General features: G+C 49.0%; 1 protein-coding gene across 10 annotated transcripts in view; it reads left to right on the top strand.

Annotated features, from left to right (window-relative positions):
• ITSN1 (intersectin 1) overlaps positions 1 to 26,990 on the top strand; it is a 247,056-nt gene that overhangs the window by 181,516 nt on the left and 38,550 nt on the right. For 6 of the 10 annotated variants that reach the window (XM_064380114.1, XM_064380116.1, XM_064380117.1 and 3 more), the window contains 4 exons: positions 433 to 550; positions 2,850 to 3,041; positions 24,538 to 24,659; positions 26,804 to 26,910. In XM_064380114.1, coding sequence (XP_064236184.1) covers positions 433 to 550; positions 2,850 to 3,041; positions 24,538 to 24,659; positions 26,804 to 26,910 — 539 coding nt within the window. Of the gene's footprint in view, positions 1 to 432; positions 551 to 2,849; positions 3,042 to 3,395; positions 4,902 to 24,537; positions 24,660 to 26,803; positions 26,911 to 26,990 lie in introns of those variants that run through there. The other 4 variants (XM_064380120.1, XM_064380122.1, XM_064380121.1 and 1 more) reach the window with 1 other exon arrangement.

A 26,990-nucleotide genomic window follows, 5' to 3' on the forward strand; every position in this document is an offset into this window, starting at 1 on the left:
AATGCACAGGGCCTGGCTCATAAAAAGTACTCAGTGAGTATTGATGGCCATTATTATATTATTATTCCTAAAACCCATATACAGTGTTGGCATTAACCATAATGTTTACATTACCTGAAATAAACAGCTGAGTGCTAGCATTACATGAGCAGAATTTCCTATCCTAGACAATCCATGGCATATCCTGATTTTGTGATCCACACAGTCTAGCGCAAGCAAAAACATTCTGGGCTTTGCTGACCAATGACTGCCACAGTTTGAATTTTAGCTATGGTGTTTTACGTTTGTGACCTAGTAATCCATAGATTTTACTGTTAGTGTCATTTATTTTTCAATTATATGTGAGCTTTACATAAGTGCTTTGTTATAAAGTGAAATGTATTACAAAAGATGAACCTTTAAAAATGTTTGATATAATTATTTTCTTACTAGGCCCGTGGGAAAAAGCGCCAAATAGGCTGGTTCCCAGCTAATTATGTAAAACTTCTAAGCCCTGGGACGAGCAAAATCACTCCAACAGAGCCACCTAAGTCAACAGCATTAGCAGCAGGTAAGGCATTTCCAGTGTCTAACTGGAAAATGGTCTGCATGTCACTTGAGTTTTTCCACTTGATTTTCTCTTTAAATATCTTAGGTTGTTTTTCACATGTGCTTTAAAGCACTTCTTGTACTTGCTTGGACTGACACCAACTAATGTAATATGGAATATGTCTTTCGAAAGAACCAAATATCTAAGTGGCTTTTCTGTGCTGGATACAACAGAACCCTTGTTGGAATGCTCTTCCTGCAGGAGTCATGAATGCTGTGGCATTAAGGCCAGATTTTCCTCTTGATTTCCTTCCAGACATTTAAATTGGGGTTTAGGCTAGGGGATGAGGCAACAGAAAGTGACACCCAAAAATAAATGGCTGGGGTCTCAGTAGGTCAGGAGATGGAGCTGGGGACCATGAGGGTTGGGGGCTGTGATGTGACTAAAATAGCTCCCCTGTGATATTCACTGTGGGCAGAGGGGGACTTCTCTGGGCGGGCAGGATGTTGTGCACACTTTCCTGGAGGACTGGAAAAGAACAGAGCACAGCAGTTGGCCTGGTAGGCTATTTTCTGATTGAAGGAACCAAATTAGATGCTTCAGTAAGATCTGAGAGAGGTGAGGTCAGGAGAGCAGATTTCTGCATTAGGTCTTTAAGCCACCATTCTTGGTTGGCTTTTGTGGAAAGCGTAGAATTTTTGTTTCAATACCTTGTGGTTTAATGTTTGTGTTGTATGTACCCAGTGAGATAAGATTGAAACCTGGCAGCCTTCTCGAGAAACTAAAGGATGGGCAAACTTTGTGATGAGCCCCAGTCCCCACTGGGCCTCTTTGCTTGAGCTGTGGTCTCCTGTAGGCTGAGGAGTGTGGTTCTCACAGGGTCTGCTGTCTCCCAGGGAGATGTGTCAGTATCCCTCCACTTCATGTACAGCTCCTTCCTCAGGACCAGTGAAATCATTCGCTGAAATGATTGAATTAGCTGGAGAATTTGAAAAGCCTAAACCTATATATATAGGTTGGTTAAGAAAGATTAATAGGGACTGTGACCTGATGGTGCAGACTCATCTGAAGTAGAAGTGCCAAAGAAAGAGAACAATTTTACCTCCAGAGGCTTGAGAGAAAACGAGCAAAGTAAAATTGTTCTTGAGGGTGGAAATTTCTTTCAAGACATCATTTTGAGATGCAAAGATATAGCAGAACAGTCTTTTAAAACATTGGTTTTAGGCTGGGTGTGGTGTCTTGCGCCTGTAATCCCAGCACTTTAGGAGGTCGAGGCGGGCAGATCTTTTGAGGCCAGGAGTTCCAGACCAGCCTGGCCAAAATGGTGAAGCCCCATTTCTACTAAAAATGCAAAAATTAGCCAGGTGTGTTGGCTTATGCCTGTAACAGCTACTTGAGAGTGCAAGGCAGGAGAATCACTTGAACCCCGGAAGCAGAGGTTGCAGTGAGCCGAGATCACACCACTGCACTCCAGCCTGGGCAGCAGAGCAAGGCTATGTCTCAAATAAATAAATAAAACACTGGTTTTCATTTTCACTAAGATTTTGAATTCTTGGAGGTCAAAGATAATTTGACCTAATAAATTACCTTCCACTTTAAACCAAAAAGGAAAGATGATAGTAAATTCCCCATGATACACAGCTGTCCTGTGCAGTGGAAGATGGGATGGGGTTATAGGCCAGTCTGTCTGGAGTCAGCAGTAGAAAGGATTTCCACTGCACTGGAAATGGAAGCCCTCAATTAGCACTGTACATTTTCTGCTGACAAGTAAACATGAAAAAGAGGACGATATTATAAAAACTAAAGACTTGGCCGGGCGCGGTGGCTCATGCCTGTAATCCCAGCACTTTGGGAGGCCGAGGCAGGCACATCACGAGGTCAGGAGATTGAAACCATCCTGGCTAACATATCAAACCCCATTCCTACTAAAAATACAAAAAATTAACTGGGCATGGTGGCACGTGCCTATAGTCCCAGCTACTCTGGAGGCTGAGGCAGGAGAATCGCTTAAATCCTGGGAGGTGGAGGTTGCAGTGAGCCAAGATTGCGCTACTGCACTCTAGCCTAGAAGACTGAGTGAGACTCCATCTCAAAAAAAAAAGCTAAAGACTTAGTGTGAACATTTGCTGTTGTCTTGGTTTTTAATTCTTTGTCTTCCTCTATTGCCCACACTGTAAAAGCCTGATGGAACAGTTCCACCTACTGTTATCCTTTTCTGCAAGGACAGAAATAGTAGCTGGGAATGTTGAATGGCTGTGCGGTGCCTGTTGCGCGTTCTCCAGCGAGTGTGCTGCCACTCACCCAGCCCTGTCTCCTGCAGTGTGCCAGGTGATTGGGATGTATGACTACATCGCGCAGAATGATGACGAGCTGGCCTTCAACAAGGGCCAGATCATCAATGTCCTCAACAAGGAGGACCCCGACTGGTGGAAAGGAGAAGTCAATGGACAAGTGGGGCTCTTCCCATCCAATTATGTGAAGCTGACCACAGACATGGACCCAAGCCAGCAATGTAAGTGCCCTGGTGGCTCTGTCGCCTCGCCTCTCTGGTATCTTCCGGTAAAACATGCAGCATTGCTCTGATTCTGCTGAGCTTTGTTTGCAGAACTTAAAGCTAGACCATTGCTGCATTCGCAATCGTCTCTTTGAAGACCTTCTGTAATGCAAGAGTTTATCTCGTGGGGTTTTTTTTCTTTAATTTTCATTCCTTCTGTAGCATGTCCCCTCCCTCCCCTCCCTCCTTTTTCCTTTTTTTTTTTTTAAATCATTTTGGCACCATGCTGTTTACATGCCTGACTCATTTTCCTAGCTTGAATTTTGCTCATTGTTTTGTTTTGCTTATGTGTTGTTTTCCTCCTTTTTCTAGGAATCATATGTTGTCCATCCCCCCCTCAGGCTTGAAAGTCCTCAAAGAGACCCACTATCCCATATCACTGCCCAGAGGGATGATGGGAGATGCAGCCTTGATCATGTGACTTCCAGCATGATCACCTACTGCCTTCTGAGTAGAAGAACTCACTGCAGAGCAGTTTACCTCATTTTACCTTAGTTGCATGTGATCGCAATGTTTGAGTTATTACTTGCAGAGATAGGAGCAAAAATTACAAAAACACACAGGGTAGTGGGTCCTTTTGTGGCTTTCCTAGTTACTCAAATTGACTTTCCCCCACCTTTGCACAGGTGCTTTCAATAGTTTTAAAATTATTTTTAAATATATATTTTAGCCTTTTAATAAACAAAATATATGACTTCTTTGCTATTTTGGTTTTGCAAAAAGACCCACTATCAAGGAATGCTGCATGTGCTATTAAAAATTGTTCCAAATGTCCATAAATCTGAGACTTGATGTATTTTTTATTTTGTCCAGTGTTACCAACTAAATTGTGTAGTTTGGGGCTTTCCCCTTACTATAGAAGTGCAGAGGAGTTCACTATCTCTGTTTTAAAGACGTATAGAATGAGCCCAATTAAAGCGAAGGTGTTTGTGCTTGTTTGTGTGTATCAGCTGTACCTTGTTGAGCATGTAATACATCCTGTACATAAGAAATTAGTTCTTTCCATGGCAAAGCTATTACCTTGTATGATGCTCTAATCATATTGCATTTAAGTTTATTTTGCACAGTGACCTTGTAGCCACGTGAGAAAGCACTCTGTGTTTTTGTTTGGTCTCAGATTTATCTGGTTGAGTTGGTGTTTTGTTTGGGGTTTTTAATTTTGCGTGTTTGCATAGCATAAAATCAGTAGACAACGCTGTTGAGGTCATTACGATCAACGATACCTACAATCTCTTTTTAGTCTCTGTTACAGGAAGTTTTATTCCAATTATTTTTCATGGAATGACCTATTTTGAACAAGTAATTTTCTTGACAAGAAAGAATGTATAGAAGTCTCCTTGCAATTAATTTCCAATGTTTACATTTTTTAACTAGACTGTGGAATTTCTACAGATTAATATGAAATGGAGCTCATGGTCTGTTTGTGTGTTGGATATGCTGTAGCTGAAGCCCTGTTTGTCTTTTAAACACTAGTTGGAAGCTCTCAATAAAAATGCCTGCTGCTCACAGCACAGAAAATGGGGTAGGGGGAGCCTCAAGCACAATCTAGCTATCCTCCTAAAGACTCTGTAACGAGCACTCCCCTCGCGTTTGCCCGGCGCTGTTGGGAGACTGTGCTGGCGGTCCGTGTAGAGGTCCTTCTCCTTTCACATGGTGCAGAGAGCGAGGACCGCTCCTCCTCGTTCGGTTGCGCTTCAGTATTTTCACGGATATGAATGTAAAATATATAAATATATAAACCTGCGGCTTTAACAACTGTAATACAACCTTTTGAATTAGTTACGTGTATAGATAATTAAATTCTTCATATAAAAGTTAGACGGAAATGTCTCTGTGTTCTTGATGTTGGAACCTGGCAGTGGTGGTGAGGAACCAAGCAGACTAGATGTCAGCAGTGGGCCTGCTGCCCCCGTGTCAATCATGTGTGCTTTGAAATACAGACATAATCAGAGGCTCACCGAGTCTTTGTTGAACAGTCTCCCTCTCCCCTTGCTCCCCACCCTCCCTGATCAGTATGCAAATGATCATTCCTTATAATATCAGTTTCAAAGCATTGAACTCTACCACCCAGTGTAGTAGTTAACTGTCTCACCAGGCTTTTGATATAAGTTGTTGACACATTGAGGGTGTGTGATTCAGCTCAGGGTACAAACCATTTGTCCAAAAGATGTATCATATACTGGTGAACACCCCCAAAAATACATGGGTAAAGACAGAAACTTGCACATGTCCCACACTGTTGTCTGGGACCAGCTTTTGCCTGGCACACTTGGCAGAAATAAACCAGCGTACACATTGATGCTACATTGTTTGCTGCAATGACCACATGCTTGATTCCATCCTCATGAACTTCACTTACTGGACCTCTCCTGCCATTCTGTGGAAAAGTGGTTTCCTTCATCAATTCAGCAGATATTTTGGGGGGGATGTCTACCATGTGTTGGGTGCCCCATTGGCTTCTGGGAGGAGTGTGGCACTCCATGGAAACAGGATCTCTGTCTTCATGGAGTTCCTAGTTTAATGGGAGGAACAAACAGAAAACCAAACTCCTGCAATCCACATAAATATACACAGTATGTGTGTGACAAGGTGACAAGTTCTGCATGAGAAGTTTGGATGGCAGGCACCACTGAGCAGACTGGCGGGGCCAGGGGAGGGCGGCCGCAGGGAAAGGATCAGAGAACCTTGGGGTGGGAGTCGGGAGAGTGCTGTTTGAGCTGAGACCTGAGGAGTAAGGAGGAACCAGATGGAGTGGGGGAAGAGGCATGGCTATTGTAGATGGGTAGAGCCATCAGGAAATGCCAAGGCTCAGAGGTGGGTGGAGAGATCCTTTTCACTGTCCCCTAGGCCACCCCCTTTTGAAGCAACAGTTGAGTCTGCAAGCCCCATCTCTTCCCCAGGACCCCTTCAGCTGTGTAAGCCAGTGTTGGTTGTCCAGTCTTGAGTTTGGCTGGAAGGGATGCAGTTGTCAAGGTGGGTACTACTCCATAACACTCCACCTCACTCACTCCAGAGGCTTCGCGCCCTCACTGTGGGCCATTCCTCCAGGCTCGCCTCCGGCTTTGCGAAGCTGACGCGGGTTGTTCCCCAGGAAGCTGTGCTTTCTCCTTACACATCATTCCGTTTGCATTTGATTGTAGAGTATCCATTGGACCCCATGATTCTCAGCCAGTGGGAGTGCTGCTGCTGCTCATGGGTAGAGTCAGGGATGCTGCTCATCATCCTACAGCATAGTCCCCCACAACAAAGAATGATCTGGCCCCAGATATCGCCAGAGCTGAGGTTGAGGAGCGTGAGTCTCACCCCACTGGCCACTGTGGTTAATGTTCACCTGGTTATTCACCACCAGAAAGGCTGCTCTAGAAACTCCTGTTGAATAAATTTAATCACTTAATAAGCTCATATCATATATCTGTAGCATCAAAAGTATCTCAAAACCTTGGTTTTATATTTCAAAATCTTATTCTTTTGTATTATCTCCCATACTCTGCACTTTAGTACTAGATTAGTCATATTCACAGAGAATCTGGTCAACAAAAAATTGAGTACAAGGGAAAGAAAACATCTTTCTTCTAATAAATTAGTGAAGGGATACTAGGTATCTCCCTTGGCCCCAGATTCTAAAGGTGTCAGATTTTGGTTTATTTGTTTGTTCTTTAGCTATTTGTTTTTTATTTTTATTTTTTGAGATGGAGTCTCGCTCTAACCCAGGCTGGAGTGCAGTGGTGCGATCTCGGCTCACTGCAACCTCCACCTCCCAGGTTCAAGCGATTTTCCTGCCTCAGCCTCCTGAGTAGCTGGGATTATAGGTGTGTACCACCACATCCAGCTAATTTTTGTATTTTTGGTAGAGACAGGTTTCGCCATGTTTGCCAGGCTGGTCTGGAATTCCTGACCTCAGGTGTTCTGCCCGCATCCCAAAGTGCTGGGATTATAGGAGTGAGCCACCATGCCTGGCCTAATTTTTGCATTTTCAGTAGAGATGGGGTTTCGCCATGTTGGCCAGGCTGGTCTAGAACTCCTGACCTCAGGTAATCCACCCACCTTTTCCTCCCAAAAATGCTGGGATTATAGGCATGAGCCACCATGCCTAGCCTGTTTTGTTTCTTTTTAACTGATTGTTAAATCATTTAATTTCATATTGGTCTGTGTAAATATATTTGCAAGTGAACTTTGGTACTTTGCTCCAATGGCATTAGACAAGATGGGCCCAAACAAGATTGTCCTTATTGTGCACCACAAATCACTCTCCTCTGGCCTGCTGCCTCTCCACACTGCAGAGCAGGGCTTGCAGAGTTGGGGAGTGTGGTGGTTGGGCTCCCCAAGTGGCCCAGGCCTCAGACTGCCTCTGTACAAAAGGGCATCTGGAACCAGGCACGGTGGCTCACACTTGTAATCCCAGTTCTTTGGGAGGGTGAGGCAGGTGGATCACCTGAAGTCAGGAGTTCAAGACCAGCCTGGCCAACATGGTGAAACCCTGTCTCTACTAAAAATCTGAAAATTAGCCCAGAGTGGTGGTGGGCGTCTGTAATCCCACCTACTTGGGAGGCTGAGGCAGGAGAATCACTTGAACCCGGCAGGTGGAGGTTGCAGTGAGCTGAGATTGTGACACTGCACTCCAGCCTGGGTAACAGCAAGACTCCGTTTCAAAAACAAAAACAAAAAGGCATCTGGGAGAAGCTGATCTAAAGCAGTAACTCAGCCCTATGTTAAGTCAAAATATCACACCATTACATGCATGGTAGAAACTGGTATCTGCCCTGTTTCTGGAAAGAAACCCGGGCAGACCTAGGCCGCCATAGCAAATAGCAGTGATTGGGTTATCTATGCCTTCATTGATGCCATCAGAAGAAAACCTAACTAGCTTAGGAAAACCCTCCAAATACTAGATTTAACCATATGAAATTGTCAATTCTTACCTATAAAAACAGCAATTTATATGATTCAAACTAGTACAATATATCGTCACGTAGCACATGGTAGGTTAGGTTAAAAAAAAAAACCTATTGAATGAGTGAGTGAAATAAACTAGCACTATAGAAAACACCAGAGTCTCAGCTTATGACACATTCCACATCACCCTGAGAGGAGACCATGCTGTCTCTCCAGTTTCCTTTTCCTTTAGATGTGAGCTTCCCAAAAGCAACAGTGCCCTTGGAAGGGGCTGCTCCTGAAGTCTTGCTCATTTGGTCTAAGAAGGAGGCTGAGGACCAGGGACCATTATCTGGGCCATGTCTCCACTCCAGCACAGGGCGGGGGCAGCACCCCACCCAGGTAACAGTTGGGGAACGGGCACAGGAAATCACAGTCCTGCTTCATTAATCCTATTCATTATTCTCTTTAGTTCCAAAAATACCCAAGAAAATTTTTATGAAAACGGCATTGGATGCCAATGGTCCCAAAAATTCAAGGAAAAATAGCTCCTCCTTTGAAATGTGTGGTGTTCTGGGTCTGGTAGGGTAGGGAAACATGATGAAGTCCATGATCACAGTAGCCTTATGTGAATGGTTCGCTTCAACCAGAGTTCTCTTGGGCCCTTCTTTGAGAAAACCCTACATAGGAAAATCCAGGCTTCCAGAGTGTCTCCTGATGTCTAGATAGATAGCTGTTCCCTTTCAGAGGGTTCCATAGCCTCTTAGGAAAAGTCTATTCTTTAAAGTAAATGCCTCCCCAGGCATTTTTAAGTTGTGTGACCTGATTCTCAAAAATGTTTTTTTTTTTAATAAAAAGTGAGCACCTGGCCTGGGCATGGTGGCTCACGCCTTTAATCCCAGCATTTTGGGAGGCCGAGGTGGGTGGATCACCTGAGGTCAGGAGTTCGAGACCAGCCTGACCAACATGGAGAAACCCTGTCTCTACTAAAAATACAAAATTAGCTGGGCATGGTGGTGCATGCCTGTAATCCCAGCTACTCGGGAGGCAGAGGCAGGAGAATTACTTGAATCTGGGAAGTGGAGGTTGCAGTGAGCCAAGATCGTGACATTGCACTCTAGCCTGGGCAACAAGAGTGAAACTCCGTCTCAAAAAAAGAAAAATAAAAGAGCATCAGCTATAAGATACAGACACACACACACACACACACACACACACGCACACTGTTCTTGCAACTTGCTGTTGGGCATACTACCTCTTAGAAGCAAACAGCTACCATGTTATTGTTTTATGATGTCAAGTGTGTGTGTGTGAAAGAGAGAGAGAGGGGCAGTGAACAGCGACTTTCAGGTGACTTAAATGCCTTCATCTATGGCTTGGTAACAGTAGGTCAAACAGTGAGTTCAAGGTACAGCCAGAAGACAGACAGATAGATAAATACTGTTCTATAGAAGATCCTGGCAGAGGCTGCCAGCTGCTATTTCCAATCTGCTTGGCACATCGCTTTTGAGTGATGTTGCAAGCCTCAAAAGAAATATTCCTTATTTTGACGCAGCCTATCATGTCTTTAAGAGCTGAACAGTTCCTTCTCTTGATAGAGTTTCTCTGAACTCTGACCCAGGAGAGGGGAGAACACTTTTGATCTGCCGTTTTTCATCAAGAAAGCTGTTTCCCTTAGTGAGGAGAAACCCCTGATGCCCCTGCTTTCCCCTCACGTTTCCCATGCTGTCCTCTCCCCTTCTGATACCTGTCACCACACACTCATGCACGATAACCCACTGCGTTGCTTTCCAGGCCCCACCCAGAAAGTGGGGAAAAGCCTGGGCTGAGGGTGGAGTGCAGAGCTGTGCTCTGAGGATTATTCAGTGAAGTGTGTATCTTAGAGAACACTGAGCACAAGGCCTACACCTGGAGCTGAGGGCACCGAGGGGCTTGGGAAACAGTGATGTTCTCAAGTCAGCTTTTCTTTTCTTTTTTTTTTTTTTTGGAGACAGAGTCTCACTCTGTTGCCCTGCAACATCTGCCTCCCCGGTTCAAGCAATTCTTCCTCAGCCTCCCGAGTAGCTGGGATTACAGGCACGCACAACCATGCCTGGCTGATTTTTGTATTTTTAGAAGAGATAGGGTTTCACCAAGTTGACCAGGCTGGTCTCGAACTCCTGACCTCATGATTCGCCTGTGCTGCGATTACAGGCGTGAGCCACCACGCCTGGCCCTCAAGTCAACTTTTCAAACTCTTTGGCAAATCCTTGTTCTAGGTGTACCGTTTGATGCACAGATATATGCACACGTGTCCACAGCTCCAGAGCTCCCACCTCCACAGAATCAGTGGCTACATCTTTGGAAAGATGGGGAAGGGGCCCCTCTTCCCTCATGCGATTCCCTCACTGCTGGGGTTGCCATAGGAGTTTGGAGCCATTGGTAAGGATTCCAACACATTTTCAACCCGCAAGCTCGATGCTGACCCACCTCAGCCCTTTGTCCTTCTCGCCTCCACTGGGCGAATTTGCCAAAGGCTCAGGCTTGCCTAAGACGCCCTCAGTCTGAGCCAAACGTAAGAACATACGTTGCTGTAGCTTTTCAATTTTCATTCCTGGCCTCCAGAAAAACATGGTGCTGTATATAACAACACGGCTTCTCTGAAAGTTCAGCCTAATACCTTACTCCATTTCTCTCATAATTTTGCAACATTCTGTTTTCCTGTAAACCACTTCCCTATAGGAAGATAGTGATTCAGAGGGGGCATCAACATAACTGCATCCGGGGACCTTATGGCGGCTAAGCAGCAATCCATGATGGTGGCTCAGAGCACGGGTTCAAATCCCAGCTCTGCCACTTACTAGTGGTGTGATCTTGGGCAAGTTATGTAATTGCTTCAGTTTCCTCATTTACATATGGAGAGATAATGATGACATCTAGTAGAGAATAATAGCTTTGTTGCTGTTGCTTTTATTGGAGAGAAAGGCATTTGTGCCTGGTCAGTGAGCATCACGAGATCCAATCAAGTGGCTTCTTTCATTAAACCAAAACAGCAGGTAGGTTATGTGCATTTTTAAGACATTTTAGAGGCCAGGCCCAGTGACTCACACCTGTAATCCCAGCACTTTGGAAGGCCCAGGCAGGTAGATCATGAGGTCAAGAGATCAAGACCATCCTGGCCAACGTGGTGAAACCCCGTTTCTACTAAAAATACAAAAATTAGCTGGGCGTGGTGGCACACACTTGTAGTCCCAGCTACTTGGGAAGCTGAGGCAGGAGAATCGCTTGAACCTGGGAGGCGGAGGTTGCAGTGGGCCAAGATGGAGCCACTGCACTCCAGCCTGGCGGCAGAGGGAGACTCCATCTCCAGAAAAAAAAAAAAGACTTTTTAAACATGCTTTTATAGATTAGGAATTTCAGAGACAAAAGATTGGACAGCTTCCCTAAAAACTTTCAGATGTCTCATTGCAAGATTGGCCCCACCAATCTGTGCACGAACCCTGGCCCCCTTTGCTCTGTTAGCAGGAGGTCCACCGGTGGAAGCAAGTGGCTTTTAAAACACCTTCACTGCTCTCCTCAAATGCGCGGAGACGTTCTCTGGACGAAAGACCAGAGCCTACTCAGCAGACTCTTGGTCGATGTGGACAAGGTGCCTGTGTTTCACACGGTCGACGGTGGGGAGGCCACCAGGGGAAATGGAATGTGCAGGGCTTTTAAATGTCACGTCTGGACTGTGTTGGCAGGCCCATGCAGCGCTCCACAATAAACCTGTCACAAATGCGTTGAGTCACTGGGTCCTTTATTTCTCATCACGGCATTCTGTGGCCTTGTGTTCTCTTGCCAGCAAAGAATGGAACGTTCAGCCCCCTAGACATGCCGGCTGCTGGATTTTTTAAGCCATCGTCCAGCTTAGTTAAGGGACATGGGCTGCCGGGGGGTGCTGCCCCCCAGTGCCGTCTCCAGAGCAGCTGCCCCCGGCATGCTTAATTCCCTCCCTGCCCACCGCGTGCACCCCAAGATGCCTCTCAAGATCCAGACCCGCGGTTCCGCTCTGTTTGTCAGGCCTCCAGCAGAGGGGACCAGGCCAGGGATGCCTCTTTCCTCTCTGCAGCGTTACCTTGGAGTCCTGAGGCCCCGTGCCAAAGCCCCACGCGGCCGAATCCTCAGTAACAGCCTCCACTGACTTGGAATCCAGTAGGATGCCTCGCTCCATCCCATCCTCTAGGGATAGAAGTACATCCGCCGGTCCTCTCTGCCTCCCCTTCCCTCCTGCATCCTGTCTTCTCTCCCCGCCTCCTGCTGTGTGGCCTGGGAGCCCACGAGGGGCCCAGCCCACTCTGTTTCCCTCTCCCGCTGCCTCCTGAGAGTTGTGGCCAAGGTATATGGAACCAGCCTGGTGATAGGGCCGTGATCAGCGGAATACAAGCTGAGGAGACGCCTGGAACTTTCAGGAGCAGCCAACAAACAGCAGAGAAATGAGTGGTGGTTCCAGCTAGTGAAGGATAAGGTGGCACAGAGCGTGACTGGGGGCCAGGAAGGCCCTCTGAAGAGGTGACACGGGGATGGAGGCCTGGTTGCAGAGGAGGCACGTGCAAAGATCAACAGGAGGAGCTTTCTCAGCCCAAGGAACAGCAAGTGCAAAGGCCAGAGCTGAAGGAGCTGCTCTGCCCCTCGCAGAAGGATGGCTGAGTTTTCCACCTGGTCTGGCTGCACCCACTCTCTCTTTCTAGCTTCCCCCACACTGCAGGCAGAGAGCTATTCTGAAAACATCGCTTCTTCTGCTTAAAATCATCCGGGGGGTGGGGCAGGTGCATTGGCTCACACCTGTAACCCCAGCACTTTGGGAGCCCAAGGCGGAGGATCATGAAGTCAGGAGTTCAAGATCAGCCTGGCCAATATTGTGAAACACTGTCTCTACCAAAAATACAAAAATTAGCCGGGCATGATGGTGTGCACCTGTAGTTCCAGCTACTCAGGAGGCTGAGGAAGAAGAATTGCTTGAACTCAGGAGGCGGAGGTTGCAGTGAGCTGAGATTGTGCCACTGCACTCTAGCCTGGGTAATGGAGCAAGAAAATCATCCAGGGGGTTCCCAGTCCTCCAAGATAAAAGACCCAAATCTACTTGGTCTTCAAGCCCTGCCTGATCTTCCCTTTTCTCCAGCCCTCTTGCCTTCCCTCTCCTCATTTATTCCTATTTGTGCTGACTTTTAGCACGGCTCGGTCGTCACCTCCTTGAGGATGCCTTCCCTAACACATGCACTCTTCTGTGCTTGCAGAGGGGAAGCTGGGCTGGCTGGTAACGGAGCTGCTCTCCCAGAGTCCGCTCAGTGTTCCTTCTCTGCCACCTTTGAATCATCGTTCTGACCCGTCATGAAAGTCAGGCTTTTGTGGCCCCCATGGCTTTCCAAATGGGCCTGTTGCAAACACCTCCTTTGACCCCCCCAAATCACTTTATGGAAAGGTCCATTTTCATCATGGAAGTCCCTCCTCAGAGAGAGCCAGAACCCAGATCTGGGGCCCACTGTGGCATCCTGCGCCCACGTCAGCAGGAAGTGATGGGGGTGCAGGCAGGCAGTGTGGGCAAGGAGTCTCCCCCAGCCTCAGAGACTGCATGACTCAACCCCCCTCGACTACTTCCCAGGGCTCTTATGTGCCCACCTGTCCAATAGGGAGGTGGTGCTTGGGTCTAGGGACTTCATCATCTAGCCCCGCTCTGCTGTCCAGTCTTACCAACCCAGAACCTTCCTTCCATCATGTCAGCCTCCACCACCACCCCAGGATTCTTGAGTCGCATTAAAGCCACAGGTATGCCCTGGCTGCTGATGCCTTTGCCCCACCTCCCCTGCGTCTCCTGCCCACCTGCCTTCACCCCTCCTGATTTCTCTGCCACCTCTCCTGCTCCATTAACTTGTAACAACTCAGCTCTTTCCTGAATTCCTTGTCACACAGAAAGATGACTAGACAGGCTCTTACCTCCCCAGTTAGACTGTGAGCTCCGAGGAGGCAGGGCCCAAATCTTGTGGTTTGTTACATCCCCGTTAAGACCTCCAGTAACAACACTAATGAGCAGCGATGGTCCCTTTCCTTGTAGAGTTGGCTTATTGCAGGGCTCCCAGAGGGCAGGGCCCACCTCCCACGTGCGCATATGCCCCTGGCGCCTCACTCTTGCCAGTTGCTCAGGAAGCGCTGTGGCAGACAGTCCTGGGTTGCCCTTCTACCTGCCTGTTCCACAGGCTTGGTCTTCCTCCCCAGCTAGGCTGTGTGAGGCAGGACGCATCAGTGTTCACGCTCCCTGCTGCATGTAGCCTGGAACCCAACACAAAACCTGCGCTTGGTTTCCCTCCCCAGGAGGAAAGGGAATGGTGGACGAGGCAGCACTGTTTACAAAATCAATTCTCATGAAAACACCCTGAAGCCAGAAGTGAGCTTATGAAGCATAAGGATTGTTCTTCGTAGTTCCTATAGCCATCTTCAATGTTGTCTGTTTACGTATGTACTTGCTTTTCTGTCTCCCCCACCGGAACGGAAGCCCCGCAAGAGCAGGGCCCCTGCGGATCTGTGCAGCCGCTGTGAACAAGTAGGAAATGTCATGGCTGAGCTGCCTCTTGGGTCTCTACGGGATCAGTTTGCTGAGTTAGGAGAGACCAACCCCAGGGAGCAGGCTGTGTGTGGGTAGAGCCTTCTGAAGAAAGTTCCACTGAGATGAGAAGTTCACCTGCCCCTCTGGACAGCTCAGAGCTGGTCTGGCCTCCAGAGCTTCCCGTGGGCTGGGGCTGTCCAGGGATGGGTCAGCCAAGGGTCATTTTCAGAGAAGGCCTGGCTGCCTTGACCTAGACTGGCCACTGCCAGCCCCTATCAGCCCTGGGTTCCAAGGACAGGCATATCCTCTCAGCCTGATCTTGCAGGAATCTACTGAGAGAGACAAGCTTATGGCCCACCCTCAGGCCTGCCCTTTGAAAACCTGGTGGTTTCCTCACGATTCCATTTCCTGACGTATCACCAGCAAAGATTTGCTTCTTGATGGGGAAGGTCACCGTACATCTCTGGGATCTGCTGTTCCATTCATAAAATGAGGGCATTGAGCAGACAGAGTGGCCTTTGAAGCCACAACCCTAGGGCTGGGGGTCAGTGGTGGCAGCGTGGCCTGAGGTGCAGCTTCAGGGGGCCCCAAGAGCAGAGTGTCGGATGGTCTCTGGCTCATCACCGGTGGCCTCAGAGAGATGGCATTTTGTGGTTACAGCCATCAAGCCTCTTGAATGATGGCTTGAGTGACCTGCCATGGGCTGGGTTCAGCTCCGCAGTTGTGGCAGCTTTCATGCTCCCTGGGCCTGGACAGATCAATTTCCAAATCCTACTCCCTTTTCGTGCCAGGTGTCTTGATTTCCAGGCTGTCTTTCCTCTGATCTCCTGGCTGCACATTGGAACCACATGGGAACTTTGCAGATGACAGGTGCCCGGGCCCCACTCCAGCCAGTCCAGTTTAGTTGGTCAGCAGGGGCACTGGGATTTTTAAAAACTCCTTGAGTGACCCTAGTGTGCGGCCAGATTCCAGGGCCACAGCCCCAACCATGCCACACACAGCTGGCACACTGATCCCCTGAAATCCAGCCAAGACCTTCCCAGCTCTGCAGCCAGAGGCTCCTCGACTGAACTTGCCCACTGGTTAGGGTTGCACTGTGCCATCAGATTCACATGTTGAGGCCCTGACTCCCAGGACATCAGAATATGACTTTGTTTGGAGATAAATTCTTTAAAGAGGTGCTGAAGTGAACATGAGGCTGTTAGGGTGAGCTCTGATTCCATCTGATGGGTGCCCTTAATAAGAAGGGAAATGTGGACACACATTCGCTGGAGATTTGCATCCACAGAGGAAAGACCCTGCCAAGGAGAGAGCCCACAGGAGGAACCAGTCTTGATCTTGGACTTTGTCACCTTGATCTTGGACCTTGTATCTTTAGAACTGTGAGAAAATACATGTTTAAGTTGCTGGGTCTGTGGTCTTTGTTTTGGCCGCCTGAGCAGACTGAGCGAGAAGGAAGAGGTCTCAGGGAAGAGCATTGAGCTCTGGGGTCAGACTCCTGCCATTTATCAACTGACTTACCCTCCCCGTGCCTCAGTTTCCTCGTCTGCTCAATGGAGGGGTAACAACAGTGTAGCTACCGCATAGGATTCCTGGTGAGGATTCAATGAGTTCGCACATGTGCAGTGCCCAGCATTGTGAGTTCAAGTGGCATTCCGCATTAACACCCATGACTCGCCATCACACAGAGCCTGCTTCCCTCCTCTGCAGCTGCCCCCAGGGTTCCACGCCCCGACTCTGAATTCTATTTATTTCCATTCTTCCTCCCTCCATTTGAATCCCTCACCATTGCCTGCCCCCCATATATATATATTATATTTAGCCTGCTGAAGTCCAACTCAAATTCCTCCTCCTCTGCTAAATATTTTCAAATCCCTCTTATCAAAATGACAGGCCCCCTTGAATAAGACCTAGTATTTGGCCAGGCACGGCAGCTCATGCCTGTAGTCCCAGCACTTTGGGAGGCCAAGGCAGGCTGATCACCTAAGGTTAGGAGTTCGAGACCAGCCTGGCCAACATGGTGAAACCCTGATTCCACTAAAAATACAAAAGTCAGCTGGGCATGGTAGCACGTGCCTGTGGTCCTAGCTACTCAGGATGCTGAGGCAGGAGAATCACTTGAATTCAGGAGGTAGAAGTTGCAGTGAGCTGAGATTGTGCCACTGCACTCTAGCCTGGGCAACAGAGTGAGACTCTGTCTACAAAAAAAAAAAAAAAAAAAAAAAAAAAAAATCTAGTATTTGGCTGGGCATGAGCACAATGGCTCATTCCCATAATCCCAACACTTTGGGAGGCCAAGGCAGATGGATCACTTGAGGCTAGGAGTTTGAGACCAGCCTGGCTAACATAGTGAAACCCCATCTCTACTAAAAATACAAAAATTAGCCGGGCCTGGTGGTGCATGCCTGTAATCCCAGCTACTCAGAAGGCTGAGGCAGGCCTGGGAGGTGGAGGCTGCATTCCAGCCTGAGCAACAGAGCAAGACTCTGTCTCAAAAAAAAAGAAGACCTAGTGTTTGATAGCACAGCAGAGGAACTATAGTCAATAGTAATTTAATTGTACATTTAAAAATAAGTAAAAGATTGTAATTGGATTATTTGTAACACAAAGGATAAATGCTTCAGAGGACAGATACCCCATTCTCCGTGATGTGATTATTATGTGTTGCATACCTATACCAAAACAGCTCATGTGCCCCATAAATATATACACCTACGATGTACCCACAAAAATTAAAAATAAAAATAAAAAAACAGCAAGCTCCTTCATATTCCAGTAAAAATGCATTTGTACTTTCATTATAACAAATCAATCTGCCTTTGTACCCAAAAACTTATTAACAGGAGCTACTCGGGACACCTAGAATACTACAGGAGAGGGCACAGTGAGAGAAGTAAGTCAGGAAGAAAGAAAACCCGGGCTGGGACATAAACGGGACCTGGAATGAGCTGAAGCATGCATACCATGGAGGAGGTAAAGCTATGCCAGGAATTCCAGTGCCCATTATAAGGCCATGAAATGATACGCCCTTTCACTCCCTGAAATGTGCATATTTGTGGAAAATTAAGAGATGATTTGTCCCTAAGAATTTTATCTTCATCACTCCTCAGCAATCACTAAACTGCCTGGCAACCCATGTGGACTGGATTCCCCTCCTCGGGAGAAAACAAAGCTTATTTGGTATTACATCGGCACATTTAAGCTTCTGGGTTACATCTGAGTGGAAGCCTCCCAAGGATTCACCTACATGGGGCATGGTGGGTCATCAGGACAGACTGGGGTGGGATGCCTGAGCTCTGCTGGACCCACATTCCTTCCCCTCCCACCTCTGGCTTCTCCAGACCCCCATAAAAATCACATCTTGAGGATTTGCAAGTCCACGGTCTCAAGGACTTATAACCGCTTGCAGTGATGGCCTTTGCAAAGTGCCTGCAACTCAGCAAGGATCCAAGTTGGCCTGGGTTACTAGATCCAAGTCTAGCAACCAGCAGGTTCCCAGAGGACAAGGACCCGGCCTGCCTCCTTCTCAGAACCCCAGGGCAGAGCATGGCTGCTGGTTCACGGCAGGAGTGCACAACTTCGTGGCTTGGATAACGCTGGGGTTTTAGACATCAGCTGCAGGAAAAGAGACAGTGTTTGACCAGAAAACTTTCTTCACGTCATAGCCACGTGGCTTCATCTGCTTTTCCTACATGATAGGCCGCCCCACACCTACCAGGAGAGGCCCCGGATGTTGAAGGGAGTGCAGTTAGATTGATTTTCCCAGGAGAATCCAGTGCAACCCTCGGGAGCATGGGCTCACCTGGAAGGAGAGACTCGGGCCGTGGGGAGAAGCCTGCAGTATAGATGAGACCTCCAGGAGGCCAAGTAGCATAGATCCTGCTGATTCAGGGCCATTTAGCCAGAGGATTTGGGCTGAATGGCCCCAGAGACGTTGGTAGAACCTTTTCCTTAGAGATGAAAGCCATCTCCCGAGCTTGCTTATTGCTCTCTGCGGGTCTTCCTACATGTTGTTTCTGATCTCTTGTTCTGGCATCGCAATCACCATCACCCCGTCATCTGGCCCTTCCCTCCTTCCCACCTATCTCCCGCAGTGTCTCTGCGTTGACCTGGCGCCTGGGTGAAGGCTTGCTCTTGCTGGTTCCTATACCTGTTTATATATGGCCTTGACCTCCCAGCCATTTGGAGACCCAGCCTCAGGCGGGACCCTTGAGGAAGCCTCCCTTCAGCATGAGGAGTTGCTCCTTTCTGAGATCCTACTGTCTCCACCATCAGCATAGCCCACGGGCTTGCTCTCTCTCGCTCTCTTTTTTTTTTTTTTTTTTTGAGACAGAGTCTCACTCTGTCACCCAGGCTACAGTGCAGTGATGTGATCTCGGCTCACTGCAACCTCCACCTCCTGGGTTCAATGGATTCTCCTGCCTCAGCCTTCCAAGTCAAGCCTGAAATTACAGGCACCCACCACCACACCCAGCTAATTTTTGTATTTTTAGTAGAGATGAGGTTTCACCATGTTGACCAGGCTGATCTGGAATGCCTGACCTGAAGTGATCCACCTGCCTCAGCCTCCCAAAGTGCTGGGATTACAGGCGTGAGCCCCTGCGCCTAGCCTGGGCTCTTCTTTTAATGCTTGCTGTTTAATTTCTTTTTTTTCCCTCATTTCTTTTTTTTTTTTTTTTTTTGTCTGTTTGTTTTGAGACAGATTCTTGTTGTTGCCCAGTCTGGAGTGCAGTGGTGTGATCATAGCTCACTGCAGCCTCCACCTCCTGGGCTCAGGTAATCCTCCTGCCTCAGCCTCCCGAGTAGCTGGGACTATAGGCATGTACCACCATGCATGACTAATTTTTAAATTTTTTGTAGATATGGGGTCTCATTATGTTGCCCAGGCTGGCCATAAACTCCTGGGCTCAAGAAATCCACCCACCTCTGCCTTCCAAAGTACTGGAATTACAGGCATGAGCCACCAAGCCCAGCTGCTTGCTATTAATATTTTAAATTTAATTTTCCTATTGCATCTCCCCCAAGGTTGTGAGTTTCCTTGAGGACAAGGACAGTATCTTGCTTATTTCTGTGTCTCTTGGACTTCAGAGGAACTTAATAATTATTTATGGACCAGCTTATTGTATATTTTGGCCCCTTTCATACAGGAACGAGGTCTGTGTATTTGCTTTGCTCAATGGGCAACTTGCTGTGGGGGCCGGCTTGGTTTTCAACACTCTGCTACTTGCCAGGAAAGGTGGAATAATTGGAGATGTGGAGAGGGGTGAGGTACACTTTTTACCCTAAATGCTCTGTAGCCCTTGAAATTTTATAATCAGCATGTGTTTCTGTATTGCTTCTGCAATAAAACAAGTTCTTGAAATAATGCTGTTCATACGAATATCAGTTGAGGGAAGCAGATGAAATTTTATTGGTAAGATTTTTTTCCCCATGCTTTTCTCCAGGGCCTAGACTCAAAAATCCTTCCAGAGGCCATCACATGTCTCTCCATTTCGTAAATGTGTCTAACTACACAGCATTCTAAGGGATGGCACATAGATTAGGAATTTTATGTGGGCTGTAATGGGGGATCATTTGTAACTGCCTCGAGTCATTTGCAATATTATTTCAGCTGTGTGTGGATTTCAGTGAGTTTTGAGAATCCCTCCGTCACACTGAGATGTTCATGGAAAACCATTTGCTGTGCTTTCTCCTCTCGTTTTTCCCTGGGAAAGGGGGCCAGAAACCATATTTATCTTAGGACCCAAAGGAGAGAACGGCCACGTCCCTCCACCCCTAAAGAAAACACTTTTATTTGAAATGTCTTTTCCATTTACCCTGCTTTGAATAATGGAGTTTTTAAACTCACTTGTTTTTCTAAACATTAAATTTTCAAAGGAGGATATTTTTGAGTTCAAAGTGCCTATTTCAAGTCTTTAATGGTTCTCTTGGTCTGGCATTCACCAGCAAGAAGTTTTAAAACAGCCTCCAATGGGTCAATTTGATGACTACCAAGATGATTCCAAGCCAACATTGTTGGCACATAACGTAGAGAAGACTCCCCACAAAACCTTTGCTTTTCATTGTGTTCTGCAGAGGCCATCGGGGCCATCCCCCTGTCTCCAGGCGGGCTGGTAGGTGGACCTGTGAGGGGTGGAATTCAGGGTGCAAGCAGCCCAGACTTGCCCAGCGCCTCCCCTGACCTCCAAGCTCCATCAGCTCTGACTTGGGCCCTGCAAAGTGTTTGGGCCAGAGGCCAATGCTACCTGGAGCAGGAGGCCACACAGTAGCCCCTCCAGCTTGTCCCCAACTGGCCCCGGACTTCTAGGAATCTTGGACAAATGGCCCAATTGTTTTTTCTTTTTTTGAGACACAGTCTTGCTCTGACGCCTAGCTGGAGTGCAGTGGCACGATCTCGGCTCACTCACTGCAACCTCCACCTCCCAGGTTCAAGTGATTCTCCTGTCTCAGACTCTTGAGTAGGTGGGATTACAGGTGACTGCCACCATGCCCAGCTAATTTTTTTGTATTTTTAGTAGAGATGGGGTTTCACCATGTTGATTAGGCTAGTCTCAAACCCCTGACCTCAGATGATCCGCCCGCCTGGGCCTCTCAAAGTGCTGGGATTCCAGCTGTGAGCCACCATGCCCAGCCAAATGGCCCAGATTTGCCCTGAAGCTTCTGCTGTTGCTCTGGCTCTGAGCTTCTTCACAATCTGCACCGCTTAAAACTTGGACTCAGAAGAACCTCTGAAACCCAAAGCCAGCCAGGACCTTTCCTCATAGGTTCTTTCTTCCGATTCCTCATCATTCGATGCGTGTCTGCTGGCCCCTCGCACCTCCGTGCTGCAGCCCGTAACTCTGGTCGGGTTGTCAGTTTCAAGTAATGCCAGTGTTTCTTAACAGGGTGCACCTCTGTTGGCTTTTGGAGTGGGCAGTTCTGTGTCCTGCATGTTGTGGGTCATTCAGCAGTCCTGGCCAGCCTGCTATATTCCACTGTGACAAGAACACTTTCAGCCCTGGGGCTGGAGTGGGGTGCAGTACAACCCTCAGACCTCACCACCTTGAGGTCAGCCTTGGGGACAGTACTGATCTCAACATGGTGGGGAGCAGTACCACCTCCAGCGGAGGGTGGGGCAATACCACCCCCTGTTGAGGACCACCGGACCCCAAGGTTCTTAGCTGTACCCCGGAGGGCAGGAGCCTCTCCTCTTCAGTCCTGAATCCCCAGCACCCTGAGTGGTTAGTGCTAGACTCACAGTAGGACATCAGTAAATATTTGCCCAATGAATGAATGAAATCTATCAACAGTCTTGAAGAGGGCCTGTGAACCCGATAAAAGTGTGCCCTAAATGTGTGTGTTGTACACGTGTATTTGCTGCAGCAAGAACCCGTAACATCCCTCAGATTCTTCAAGGGAACTGTGGGGCATTCTCAAAGGGACATTTGGAAAACTGGCCCAATCAGTGGCCACTACTGGCCTGATGTTTGTATGGCTGCAAATGTCACTGCCCCGTGTTTGTGCAGTGACTTTTAGAACAAACGCTCTGTGCCAATATTGTAATCTCCCTGCAAAAGGGAATGTCCTGGCCACTGCAGGGGCTCTGCTTCAGTGAGAGGACATCCAGGTTGCCTAATGCGAGGGCTGCATTCAGCCGTTTCACAAGAAATGGCCTGAGGCCTGGGTCCTTTCACTCACTCACAGGAAAGTGGGGTAAAAAGAGGGCAGGAACAAGATGTATTTCCCCTCAAACTCGAGTGTTTCTTGGGTGACCTTCCCAATAAAAGTCAAAGAACTCGGAAACATCACTCAGCTTCCCACAAAACCAAACTCACACAGCAGCCCAGCTGTACTGAATGAGAGAGCCCCGTGGCCCACCTCCTTCCTGAGAGTTCATTGTTGGCGCAGCTGTTTCAGTAAAAGACAATCTATGCCCTGAGACAGGAAAAACAGTTGGGCCAAACCTGTGGCTGAGCAGAAGGCGCAAGCTCAGGCCCACCTGCAGCCCCGTGCAAAGGCGCGAGCTCAGGCCCACCTGCAGCCCCGTGCAAAGGCGCCAGCTCAGGCCCGCCTGCAGCCCTGTGCAAAGGCACCAGCTCAGGCCCGCCTGCAGCCCTGTGCAAAGGCGCGAGCTCACCTTGCAGCCCTGGGGAATTCTGCTTGACCTCAGGCAGGGAACGCTGAGTGAGTTTGAGGGTGTTAATATAATGATGGCTCATTTCTGCTGCTTTCCCAGCATCCTCCTGCTGGTCCTAGAATGTTCCTGTCCCAGCAAGAGAAGCTACAGAATCCAGAAAGGACAGTTGGCCCAGAGAAGGGACAAAAGCAAGGGCTGGAAGCACCACAGCCCGAGAGTTAACCTCTAAAGTAGCAAAGCATTTGCCAAGAAATCTCTGATACCATTTGCCCCAAAGGGATCGAACGATTTGCAGCAGCTTTTAGCATATAGGCTAGATCAGTCACGGCCCCAGACAACTTCCTCGAGGGCAAATGGAAACTCGAGGAACCCCTGGTAGTCCAGAGCAGGCTTCTCAAATATTAGTGCGCCTAAAAACAAAAATCCCCTGTAGAGCTTGTTAAATCACTGATACGCAGCCCCCAACTCCAGAGTCACTTCAGCACAGGAATCTCTGGTGAGCTCCTGGTGATGCTGATGCTGCCAGCCTGGGGACCACACTTTGACAACCTTTGGTCCCCAGCAAGGGTTTTCGCACTGTGCTCCCTTACGCCCCCTTGAGGGGAAGAGAGGGGATGGGAAAAAGAAGTAAAGGGGACTCAGCCTGGACCCTCTCACCTACATTCGGGTTACCTCCCTGTCTATCTTTCAAGTCTGGCTTCTGTGAGTTAATAAAGAACCTCTGATAAAAAGGAGAGGTGGGCCCAGGCCTGCACATGGGATGCTCCCAAGAACCAAGCCTCCCTACCCCTCATTCCAGTGTGTCTGGGGCAAGAGGCTCAGACATTCAAACAAAACCCCAAATAACAAGCTAACTGAGCAGAGCCATGAGTGAGCCCCACTTCCAGTGTGGGCACCATTTCAGGGCAGCAGAGTAGCCCTTCCCCGCAGGCAGCCTTGGCCTCTGTGGTGGTCTTGTGCGAGGCTCTCTGCAGTGGAAGGGAATTCCCCGTCTGCAGCAAGCTTGCTGCTTGGCTGCCCCAAGGCCCAGCAGCAGCCTTGTCCAGGAGAATGTGCCCAGAGCTGTCTGGATGCACCTTGCAACTGCCTGGCCCCCAGGACCATCAGAGCCTCAGCACAGCCACCTCGTCCTCCACAAACCAACCTGGACATAGGTAACCCACGGCCTCGGCACAGCCTCTGCAGTCCAAGTCTCAGGGTTCAGTTCTTGCCTTCACCACTTCCGAGCCAAAAGAACTGGGGCGAGTCACCCTGTGTAAACCTCAGTGTCCTCATCTGTAAAATGGGAATAGTTCTAGTATACTACTACTTGAGCATTCAACGCAGTTCACCACCTGACATGGTGTGAGCCCTCGGGAGTTTTGGCCAGTCGCCACTGTGTGTCTTGTTTTCACGTCATTTCAGTGTTTCTGATGAAGCAGGAGGGCACTGCCTGAGTCAGTTTCTGGGGCTGCCCTAACGGCCACAAACTGGAGGACTTAAAACAACAGGGACACATCGCCACACGTTTCTGGAGGCCAAAAGTGTAAAATGAAGGTTGGCAGGTGCCAAACTCACTCTGAAGGCTCAGGTGTGTCTTGGTTGGAGACGCATCTCTCCAGGGTCTGCCTCTCTGTCTCCGTGTCTTCTCATAAGGAGAGTGGTCATATTGCGTCAGGACCCCACCCTGTGATGATTTTATCTTAATTTGATTATATGTGAAAAGACCCTGTTTCCAAATAAGGTAACATTCACAGGTACCAGGGCTTAGGGCTTCCACATATGACTGGGGAGGACGCACTTCATCCCATGACCCGTCGGACTGGAGTGAGGCCTTGGGGCCCGGCAGCCTCACGGATCTTCCATCTGAAGTCATATGGGCTTCTCTGGACTGGTACTAAATTCTCCCAAATGGTTGTGTTTTCCAGGGTGTTCAGACTTACATCTCTTGGATATGTTGACCCCAACGGAAAGAAAACGACAAGGATACATCCACGAGCTCATTGTCACGGAGGAGAACTATGTGAATGACCTGCAGCTGGTCACAGAGGTAAGCGAGCTGGTGGGGCACGGGGCACCGCAGGGGGCAAGGAGGGAGGGAGGGAGGGTGGAGGGCTCCGTCAAGGACATTTACGTCCTGATTCTGAGCCCAAGACACTTTCTGATGTGTGGGGAGCATCTGGACGGCAAATGCTGTAGGAGATTCTGACCCCAGAGATGGTTCGGTGCTTATTTATGGCCGACATTGAGTCATTCTCATGGAGGGACAGAGATTGCTCACACCAAGGGCAAGTGAGTCCCCGAGCAGTTGATGGATGGAGTCATGTGGACTGACAGTCTGGAGTCCACGCTCTACTCAGAGCAGTTGAAGCTCAGCTACCAAGGAAGGGGTACGATGGAGCCCGCCACACTGCCCCCAGCCCACGGTGTTGGCATCTGAAAATGGCGGCCATCTGGCTGCTGTCTCGAGTCATTCCTGCCACATATTACCCTGAGACAAATCTGTCACCAAGAATGACAACGTTTCCTCCCAGACCCCTACAAAACCCCCAACCTGAGGTGATGCCTCATCTTATCTGTCCTCCCAGAAGGGCCCTGGCCACCCCTTCTAGAACTATGGGGAGGGCTGGGCGCTGTGGCTCATGCCTGTAATCCCAGCATTTTGGGATGCCAAGGCGGGCGGATCACAAGGTCAGGAGTTCGAGACCAGCCTGATCAACATGGTGAAACTCCGCATCTACTAAAAATACAAAAAGTAGCCAGGCATGATGGCATGTGCCTGTAATCCCAGCTACTCAGGAGGCCGAGGCAGGAGAATCTCTTGAACCCGGGAGGCAGAGGGTGTGGTGAGCTGAGGTCGTGCCACTGCACTCTAGCCTGGGCGACAGAGCAAGACTCTGTCTCAAAAACAAACAGACAGAACTACAGGGAGATGCAGGGCTGGTCACACTCCTGCTTCTCAGCAGGCCTTTTTGTCCCATCCGCGGGAAGCTGCCGTATTAGGAGACAGGGATTTGTGGGGATGGGCCTGCAGTGTGGAAGGTGCTGTGATAGTATGAAAACGCCCGCCACCACAACACCAAGTGGTTTTGAAACCATCTTGTCCGATAGTCTTGACATCCGGGAGAGACACAGCAGGGCTCGCCGCCGTTGGAGGAGTACAGGGTGGGTTGTTGGCCATAAGACCACCGTTAACACTTAGGAAGCATTGGCGCAAATTCAAAAGGTGCTCTTTTCTCAAGGCATTTGACTGTTATTAAATATACAGTTCAGGATGTCCAGGATGCAAGGGGCCCCCTTAGACATGGCCCCTTTGTGCAGTGCACAGAACGCACGCCGTATGTGGTTGCCCTGGTGGATGCTGGGTTCAACGTCAGCTCACGGACTCCTGTGGAATAGGGCTCCCAGGGACCAGCCGCCACCCAGCCAAGTTTCTGTTGAAGATGGGCTGTCCCCATCCCTAAAGAGCCTTCAGAAGCGCCTCCTGCCTCCCATGGGAGAAAATGTCCTCCTTGCAGGTGGGGGCTCTACCACACGGGGTTCCACTGAGATCTGTGATTTACTGCCAGTTGCCCAACCACACAGAGCTTGGGAGGGGCTCATTTATTTTACAGACCCCAGGAGAAGGGCGGCACCTCCCCCTTTATAGTGGGCCCACAAGTGCTGGCTCTGTCCCGGGTCAGCCCAGGAGGCTGAGGACACGGCAATGGAGTCAGTCACCGAGGTGGCCACGGACTTATTAGAGGGCCTGCCGCCTGGGCTGCTCCTCTCGGAATGCCCAGGTTTACCTGTGCAGATGAAGGGAGTGCCCACAGCCACGGGCATCTTTAAGCCCTGCTTTTCTCACGGGGCCATCTCCTCCCAGTGGGCAGTGAGACCGCCTTGCCTGTGAGCGTGACTTGCTACTGGTCTCCCTACTTGTCTGGTGGAGTTAGGACCTGTCCCCTGGAGACTTCAGCTGGCCTCCTTTCCCCTGTAAAACAATGCAGGCCCTGCTGGGGACCACCCTCCAGCCCCCGGGTCAGAGGAGGGGCCGTCTGCTTCAGAAACTGCAGGAAAGTGGGCGGTCATCTCAGGGCTTCTCAGCCGAGGCGCAGACACCTGAGCCCTCTCCTGCTCTCAGCGGATGGGTGTGTGCGCGTGTGAGTTTCAAACTAACTGCTTTCTGAACTGCTTCGTTTTCTGCATCTGTAGATCTTTCAAAAACCCCTGATGGAGTCTGAGCTGCTGACAGAAAAAGAGGTTGCTATGATTTTTGTGAACTGGAAGGAGCTGATTATGTGTAATATCAAACTACTGAAGTAAGCCTCTCCTCTAATCCCCAGCCTGGCTTGACCTCCTCGGCTCTCACGCACTAGCACCTCTGTGGGTCTGTGTGTCC

Source organism: Aotus nancymaae, unplaced genomic scaffold (assembly GCF_030222135.1).
Source record: "Aotus nancymaae isolate 86718 unplaced genomic scaffold, 86718_ANA_hifiasm-v0.15.2.pri h1tg000022l_1, whole genome shotgun sequence".
Classification (NCBI taxonomy): Eukaryota; Metazoa; Chordata; class Mammalia; order Primates; family Aotidae; genus Aotus; species Aotus nancymaae.